The 9,605-nt window shown below is 41.2% G+C and overlaps 1 protein-coding gene across 1 annotated transcript in view; it reads right to left on the bottom strand.

The window, feature by feature from the left end:
• Positions 1-3,311: 3,311 nt before the first annotated feature.
• The window catches only part of LOC108664941, a 15,358-nt gene continuing 9,064 nt past the window's right edge, over positions 3,312-9,605 (bottom strand). Inside the window, exons 9-11 of the mRNA XM_018151639.1 lie at positions 8,572-8,721; positions 7,516-7,732; positions 3,312-5,294 (exon numbers count right to left, since the gene is read on the bottom strand). Coding sequence (XP_018007128.1) covers positions 5,024-5,294; positions 7,516-7,732; positions 8,572-8,721 — 638 coding nt within the window. The 3' untranslated portion in view covers positions 3,312-5,023. The remainder of the gene's footprint in view (positions 5,295-7,515; positions 7,733-8,571; positions 8,722-9,605) is intronic.

Below are 9,605 nucleotides of genomic sequence, written 5' to 3'. Positions count from 1 at the left end.
TTGATAATGATTTCTATCAAAAGCTGGCATACTATACAAAAACAAAAGAAAGGTCAATAGCAAATATATCTTAGGATTGCCCATATTTTATAGAACTGGGCTTGGAAATAAGAATTAATGCCTATTTCTATGTCTGCCCGGGAAAGGGTTACAATGCATCTCCAAAGTTCTGGATTAACATTCTGGCCCATAAAAATATTTTCCTCAACAAAAGCTTTCACAGGTCAGGATCATGCAGGAAAGTATGGATGATTTGAGCTGCACCAAATAATAGGAATAAAATTTGAGGGTCTAGAGTTTGGGTAGCTGCTCATCAGGAGATGTCACCTTGATAGAAATAGTGTCAGTTGAGCTTTTGTGTATTACACTTATACTAAAGTGTGTCATTGAGTCATGAAAACACGGATGATTTTGGATGTTTTAGCATTTTTCTTGTGATTCACCCGTGTCAAACTTCAGAACATGATCCTGACAGCCAATGTTGAAATGATTCTGGAGACATCTTTGCGTTTTGAAGGCAGAAATACCCATTTTGATAAACTTGTTTTACATAAATACATACTCTATTAACTATGTCTTGATTGCTATACAAGTATGTATTTTGACAAGCAGAACCCCCAAGGTTATTACCAACTCACATGACTTCCTAAGTCATGACCCTGCTGGACCATGCACTGCCTCAGTCATGACCCTGCTGGACCATGCACTGCCTCAGTCATGACCCTGCTGGACCATGCACTGCCTCTGGTTTAATGTAGATCCACTATTATTGACTAAGCTAGCCTTATATTCCTAATGTTTTGCTTCTCCCAAATGAAAGTCTCTACCCATTCTGTGTTTGGAATTTTACTAAGTAGAGTTCTGCTTATGATGAATTTTCAGTCAAGTAAAAATTCACTGATTCTAATACCAAATTCGAAATTTTCTCAGCAAGAGTCTTGAGACTAAGAACCATCTTTTATATATTTTTCAGCTGAATTTAGGTTTATCTATGAGTGATTGACTGGTTTTACAACTGTCACTGATTGAAAATGAGGAAATTTGTAACTTCCTTTTTATGAATTTCAAAATGCATCTGAATTCATTTTCCAGGAGGTTGCCCAGCACAAAGTTCAGATCAATGCTGACCTGAAAGGACCGATTGAGGTTGTGAAGAAAGATGAGCTAAAGGCTGATATTGAGGCAAGATCATCTCCAGTGATGGATGGATCAGACCTCCTTCAGGTCAAGCTTACTGAGAAGAAAGACCTACAGGGAAATAGGCATAGCCATATGATTGATGTTAGTGATGATCAAGATGATGAGGATTCAGAAAAAAAGGAAAAAGGAGATGAAGAGAAAAAAATAAGATTAGCTAGAGGGCTTTCTTTAAATGTTCCTGGAAAAATGAAGCATATCAAATCACGCTTGTTGCCTGAACAAAAAAGAACTGAGAATGGGTTAGACTGCAAGTTGTGTGATTATGTTGCACCAGGAGAATTTGGCCTCAAAGTTCATCTTACAGTGAAACATGGTTTAAATAGAGCATTTCCGTGTGAGTTGTGTAATTACATAACTACTACCAGAACACTTCTTAAACAACATGAGTTTTCTAAACATGGCATTGGGAGAGGATTTCAATGTGAGTTGTGTCATTATGAAGCCCCTACAAAAACCTGTCTCAAAAGGCACCATTTTTCTAAACATGAATTGAAGAAAAGATTCCAATGCAAATTGCGTGATCACAGAACAGCAACCACAACGAATCATGATAGTGATGATCAATATGATGAGGATTCTGAAAAAAATGAAGAAGGAGATGAAGAGGAAAAAATAAGATCAGCTAGGGGGCTTTCTTTAAATGTTCCTGGAAAAATGAAGCCTCTCAAATCACACTTGTTGCCTGAACAAAAAAGAACTGAGAATGGGTTAGACTGCAAATTGTGTTATTATGTTGCACCAGGAGAAATTGGCCTCAAAATTCATCATACAGTGAAACATGGTTTAAAAAGAACANTTCCTCAGTAGACTTGGGTTAGAGTGAAGCGTGATGGCAAGATGTGCTATTTTATTGATGCTGAGTTACCACCTGACAACAGGGCTTTGTGTTTCTAGTGCAGGTTTTGAAACAGGTTCTAATAAGAGTATTTTCAATGTGTTTCATTGTTCCTTGGAGTACAGATTTAGAGAAACGAATGGTGAGATCAGTTCCGGGCAGTGCCAATAATATATTTGATAGGTATTAAAAGGTACCTACACTAAATATCTCCAACTCTTTGTGTTATACCACTAAGAAATTTCGGAAATTATCTTCATAAATTTGTGTAAAACAAAAGTTTTCTATATTGCCTTTATAGGTTAAATTTGATAAGTAACATGTGGAACATCACTTGTGTGGTATAAACTAATCTTGAATTTAGTTACAGGCTTCTTCATGAATTATGTACCACAATTTTACTTCATTTTGTTCCTTGCAAATAATTTTGCTTAATATGTTGTAAGTGCTTCGAGTCTAATGCAACTTGCAATGGATAAAAAATGGAAATTTGTTGTTTTAATACTGAAAATATGAGTTTAACTAAGTTATTATTATTATTTTTGTATCATGGATTGGATTCTTTAGCTAAAAATTTCTCAGTGTAGGAATAATGTTTACTAATTCAAATTGATTTTTTTTGTATCTTTTTTTACTAAATAGGAATAATTTATGTTAAAATCAGGTCATATAATTTATTTAATTGCATTTTAACTGCAGCAAATGCATACTTGGTTACACTTGGGAAACACACGCTGTGAAGCAGCACATGTTGATGCAGCACGTGTTGATGCTGCACGTGTTGATGCTGCACGTGTTGATGCTGCACGTGTTGATGCTGCACGTGTTGATGCTGCACGTGTTGATGCCACCCACAACCCTCATCCTCCCTGCTTCCCCCTTCCCCAGCAGGATCATTCACACTCAGTCCCCCTATACCCTCCAAACACCCATCTTCTCTTCACCCTCCCAATTTCCCCCTTCTCCCTACCCTCCCAATTCCCCCCTTCTCCCCACCCTCGCAATTCCTCTCTTCTCCCCACCCCCCCATGCCGCAAAACTCTGACATGACTCTCACACCCACGAGGGGATGACACTATATACCAGCAATAATGATACCTGTATAACTGATCGGCAAAGTACTACCGAAATGTTCAATTTTGAATTGAATATAGTTATGATTATATCAACTTTTTGTTGATTGATTGCCTTGCTAATATCCAAAATTTAATTGATGGTCAAGTGTAATTTCTACTTTGCTGGTCCGCTACCAGCCAGTGGCGAGTAAAACACAAGATATATCGGTATGATATATTTCTACATACATGTTTTTATATTAGTATCACTAATAGTATCAATTGGTGGCAATATACACAGATAATAAAGATTTAACTTGACATTTAAGTGCCATTGTTAGAGAAACAAGGTTAACAGGTTTGGTTAATATTAGATTGTATGTACATTCTTAAACGTTTACAGTTGTCAGGTTGCCGCGGTTTGAGCCACGACGCACGATCGTGATTGCGGTGCTAGAAATTGGAAAATTTCCTGACGAATGTTGCACAAGTGAAGAAAATTCGTGGATTTTAGTAAAAATATGAAGTTCTGTAAAACATATTGAAAACGTACAGCAGTTATAAAATTAGTACAATTCATTATATTAGTCGTGATATGTGAAATTGTGGGATTTTTATTTGGTTGTGCTATATGTATTGACAGTTAAATCCGTTATATACGTTCTAGAAGTCGGAATATATGATACGAGTATGTTGAAAAAGTGTGGTTAAGTCATAAGAAAATGAGTAAAATTTCTTATGAAATGAACGCGTTCTGATTTAGGTTTCGTAATTCCCACAATTCTACGCCTACGATAGAAGTTCAATAGAAATCAACAAATAACGCCAAGCGTTCAATAAACAATGTGGGAAGGTATAAACGCTCATTTAAGTTTCCTACAAATGCAGATAGATTGTTAATGAAGATAAGCGTCTTAATCATAAATCATTTGAACGTTACTTCCACCTATAAGACCATTCCAATCATGACATAACGAATTTTACGCGAAGAAAATACGAATAAGACGTCACAGCTTTACCAGTAATTTTTTTTACTGTGAATACGAATTTGTTGAAAGAAAATGTTTGCGACGAGGTCAGCGTGTTCAGTAACAAGTAACGTATCTGATCATATATCTTTCAGTTGGTACATTTCCCTTACTCTCCACAACACACTTTCAGGCACCACTCCACCACACTCTTCTGGCTGGTATATTCTTTACATCAGAAAAGAATAACGCTTCAGCCGATCCTCTCACTTCATAAATAATTCTCTAAAATTCCTATCCTGTCCCCGAACTGATAACATTAATGTGTACGGTGGTCTAATATAGCGGTAGAGGAAGAGGGAGGAACTTCTCTAGTTCTCAGCTAGGACAACATTGCAGGAATTTCAGAAGCGAAAGTTACACTCTAAGATGACACGGTCGACAACCTTAACTTAATTGTTCAACTTACTTCAATTCAGGTATATAACATTTAGCATTATAACTTTATAACTTTACAACTATTAGTCTCTTCGTGGTTCAAATATAATTTCTTGTGAAATGAACTTTATAATCTCTTATAGTTGATCTCGTGTTTGAGTTTAACGATCAGATCGTACCTACGAGGTGAATTTTTTCTACGATTTGGCGCCAGATCTCACAAATCTTGGGATCTTATCCGTCATACGGATCTCAAATCCCATTAATTACAAATTAATACCTAATGAAGATTTTCAGAAGGAGGTCAAAGTTTTTCTCTAAACAAAGGCATCCGCTTTCGTCATATTTTTTACATAAACAAGTATTGTGTATTGCACGATATAAATTGTCTCTAATTTGTGATCAAGCTAACAAAAATCTTCCTTACAGGCGATTGACGTTAAAGTAACGTTGATAAAACGTTGTTTGAACGGAATCGACTCGTGATCAACATATTTTCAACATCACTTACCCGGAGAGTTAATAAATCAAATCCTATTAGAGTAGTGAGACCCGGTGGTAGAGGGAGGGGATCTGTGGTGCGTGTGATGACCGTTGCTGTGGTGGTGATGATGGTGACCATTGGCGGAGTGGTTGTGACCACTGGAGTGATGATGGCGGGAGTCAGGGCGGGAGTAGCGGGAGTCGGGGCGAGAGTGAACAATAGCGGCGTAGTGGTCGCTGTGGGACGACACAGAGCGCGCTGAGTTCAGCGTGGACGCCCCGGAGAGGTAGCCCGTCTTGCCGTTCAGTGAGTACCTGGCAGCATTAGTCAGCGCGTTAGTCAGCTTAGGTGGTTAGGGCAGCTAGTTATGCTGGTAGTTAAGCTGCTAGTTTGGGCAGCTAGTTATGCGCTGGTAGTTAAGCTGCTAGTTAGGGCAGCTAGTTATGCTAGTAGTTAAAACGGCTTGTTAAGCTGCTAGTTAGGGCAGCTAGTAATGCGGCTAGTTGGGGTCTAATTAGGCGGCTAGTTAGGGCAGCTAGTTAGGCGGCGCGTTAAGCTGCTAGTTGCTCCAGACTCAGCGGCATTAATGTGGATCAACCGTCTGGTAGCCCGTCTTGCCGTTCAGTGAGTACCTGGCAGCATTAGTCAGCGCGTTAGTCAGCTTAGGTGGTTAGGGCAGCTAGTTATGCTGGTAGTTAGACGGCTTGTTAAGCTGCTAGTTAGGGCAGTTAGTTATGCGCTGGTAGTTGAGCGGCTTGTTAAGCTGCTAGTTATGAGGCTAGTTAGGCGGCGCGTTCAGCTGCCAGTTGCTCAAGACACAGCGGCATTAATGTGGATCAACCGTCGCAAAGATGTTGTGGAAAGGTTGAACGGCATAGGAGGCGGCGTCGTGTAAGACAGAAGGAGTTTTGGGAGGTACAGGATTTAATTATTAGTGGAAGGAGATAGGGAATGAAAAAAACTGAGAAAAAGAAGAGTCAAAAAATAATTTTGGAAATCGTGAGGCTGGGTTAGCCGTCATAAAGAGAGTTGTGGAAGTGGTACGGCTATGTTAGCCGTCATAAAGAGAGTTGTGGAAGTTGTGAGGCTGGGTTACCCGTCATAGAGTTGTGGAAGTGGTAAGGCTAAGTTAGCCGTCATAAAGAGAGTTGTGGAAGTTGTGAGGCTGGGTTAGCCGTCATAAAGAGAGTTGTGGAACTCATGAGGCTGGGTTAGCCGTCATAAAGAGAGTTGTGGAACTCATGAGGCTGGGTTAGCCATCATAAAGAGAGTTGTGGAAGGCGTTGGACTGTTTGCGCGAAGGCACGCTGGCGTAGTGGTCGGACGGGGAAGACTTGAGGGTGGACGCTCCAGAGAGATAATCTCCGCTGCTGCCGTTCAGCGAGTGCCTGTGAACCCCAGCACTGAGTGGGTGGGGGTGTGGAGGGGTGGAAGAGGATGTTGTTGGGGAATGGGTGGAGCAAGTAGGTGGAAGAAGAGCGTTGAGGAGTGGACGAGTGTAGACAGTGGTTGATAATGAAATGATAGTGGTTGATAATGATGATGGGTGGTCATGGTTAGTAGATGAGTGTACTAGATTAAAATAAAGTGAAGGATAGACTGTAAGGAGTGCCAAAGCATGCCAATGAAAACAAGATATTCGTTTCACAACTTGCCTAGAGATATGAAAATTTAAAAGGAATTAACAGGGAAGCATTCTGCCAAACTCCACTAGAAATCTTAACGAAACGAACAGCGTTTTTCCTCTCGGCTACAAGAGTGTATCTCTCATCGATATGATTCGGAAGACATGTGTGGGCTTTACATTGAAATGCCTAATCTACACAATGTACCCTTGACAATGAAATGAACAAAACCCGCGAAGTAGTGACATGTTGCTTCAAGAAAATGCCCAAAAGAATTAATGAGGAAAATTGTAGATTTTCATCAACTTGGCACATTTAACTTCTGGCTAGTGTGAATATTTTTCATTATGCGCTATTTGAGGAGGTGTTGAGGAGTAGGATATGGGGTTGGTGAATAGTTACGAATGCGGTACGGGTGAAAAGGAAGGTTGTTGACAATTTATGAATTTAGAGAGTGCATGGGGTAGGGCGAGGCATCGGATAGGTAGGTTTAAAATGAAGTAGATGGCGTGTAGCATGTTGATGGGTAGATGTGAAGGAAAATAGTTGGGTAGGTTCAATGTGGTAAGCGCTACAAATACACTTTGATAAGTCCCACTTGATCATTCTTGGCGGAATTTTCTATAAGGAGCTGGAATATCAGAAAGAGCCCTTTTAAAGTTGCTCGGCTATTTAAACATCGAAAGTATCCTCGTCCCAACAACAAATACCCCCCAATACAATATGTACATAATATTTTTCCACTCCAATATACCATTATCTACCAGTATACCAGTAAAATTGAACAGTACAATTCCACCCTGTCACCAACCCCAACTCGTTCTGACGAACTAAACATGAAGCATGTAGCAATAATTTTTGTTTTTTACAAACAAAAACGTAATTGTACAAATAGAAACGCGGCCCTCACCTTGACCCGCACTGTGACCCATGCCATGATGACCTGTATGGGTCATAATCCTCAAGTATCGACGGTTCCTTCTCGATGACGGAGGTCTTGGTGCAGGAGCACGTCATCGCTGAGCACAAGAAGATGTTGATGATCATCATGATGATGAAGAGCACAGCCAGCGCGATGGCCAGGATCCACAACCACGGTGGGTACCAGCTGCACTCCCGGTACTGGCCTGTACCGGGACATGGGTCAACTTTATGTACCGGGACATGGGTCATATTATGTACCGGGACATGGGTCAACTTTATGTACCGAGACATGGGCCCCAACTTTAAGATGGTGGACAATTTTCGGGAGCGCGGTTAGAGGCATATAAATTTATACGGCGGTCGTAAGTTCTACGAAGAACCACCAACTACATATGCCTGGCCATTAAAATGACTAAATTATATGGTTGGCATAATCTCTATGAGGAATTGCTTGGGCAGTGGAACCAGCAAGCAAGAAAAGCCATGGATTTTATAACTATGTCGTCGTTACCATACTTTATGTACCGGAGCATGGGTCAACTTTATGTACCGGGGGATGGGTAAACTTTATGTACCGGGACATGGGTCAACTTTATGTACCGGAGCATGGGTCAACTTTATGTACCGGGACATGGGTCAACTTTATGTACCGGAGCATGGGTCTACTTTATGTACCGGGACATGGGTCAACTTTGTGCACCGGGACATGGCTCAACTTTGTTCACTGGGACATGGCTCAACTTTAAGATGGTGCAACAATTTTTGGGAGGCATATATAAAATATATATATAAATTTGTACGGCGGTCGTACAAATTTGTGGTTGCAACGTTTGTGTTTGTGTTGCAACGAAAAACCACAAACTACAAGTGCCTGGCCATTAAAATGACCAAATTAAATGGTTGGCATAATCTCTACGAGGAATTGTTTAGACAATGTAACCAGCAAGCAAGAAAAGCCATCGGTTTTATAACGATGTCGTCATTACCATTGTTGTCACTACGAGTTAATTTTAATTATGATCCTCGACTAGCATCCACCCACCTGAGGTCGAGGGGTCTACCACGAAGACGGTGGTGGCCGCCTTGACCACCCCGGGCTGGAGGTCATTGGGTCCGCCGGCCTCCAGAGCGCGGCCGTTGGTGGTCAGGCGCTCAGACCGCACACCATCGCACTGTTGCTCTCCACAAGGAACTGTAACGATTATGGCAGAGTTGAGAATAAGGAGGGTTAGGGATACTGGGAAAATTGGTAAGGGAGTCGCACCCTCACGCACTGCTGCTCCCCACATACGTCAGTGGGGGGAAAGGGGTGAAATGGTAGTGGGGTTACGGACCCGCAACACCCATACTGATGCCCCCACGAAGCATGAAGGAGTTAGGATGAGCTAATGGCTTTGGACGGTTAGGAGAATAGATTCTAAAAAAATTAATATAATGCTTAATATTTTCTGAGTTAGTTTAAAAAATTATAAGGGTGGGCGGTATAACAACTGGTAGGAGGTGAAAGAAAGTGGCAGAGATATTCAGAGTTGATGTGAGAAGAGATAAAGGACGTAGGGAGGAAGTCTTAGGAGGTAAGAGTTGTGTGTAATGAAGAGTAATATTTCGAAATGGTGCAAAGAAAGTAAGGGAGAAGAGTAAGAGGAAAACATGTCACTAACGAACATGTCTCCTGCCCTTGTGTTCAAAAGCAACACGTAAACCTCGGTGAGATCGGCACCGTGGCACGGTGCGTAAAATAATTCCAGCTTACGGGGAATTTTCCGGGGACAAGTAATAGAATCTATACATATTGGGTGATGTTAGGGGAGGATATCAGAGATGGGGCTAAGTGGAGGTCCCTTAAAAGAGGAAATTAAGTGGGAGATAATGAGTGGAGAGTGGGAGTTGAGGGTAATTAGAGTGGGAAGAAGAATTCGCAAGGTTGAGGCCAAAGTAAGTGAGTGTTTAGGTGAGGGGAATAATGTGTCTGATGTATGGGAGTAGTGATGAGGAAGCCTGCGACTTGACCTGCCACTCAGCACTCACCTTGACATATGGTCAGGTCACTTTATCGGTACACGCACCCCGCCACCC

Source organism: Hyalella azteca, unplaced genomic scaffold, assembly GCF_000764305.2.
Source record: "Hyalella azteca isolate HAZT.00-mixed unplaced genomic scaffold, Hazt_2.0.2 contig15451, whole genome shotgun sequence".
Lineage (NCBI taxonomy): Eukaryota > Metazoa > Arthropoda > Malacostraca > Amphipoda > Hyalellidae > Hyalella > Hyalella azteca.
This window is presented reverse-complemented; position numbering and strand designations above follow the sequence as displayed.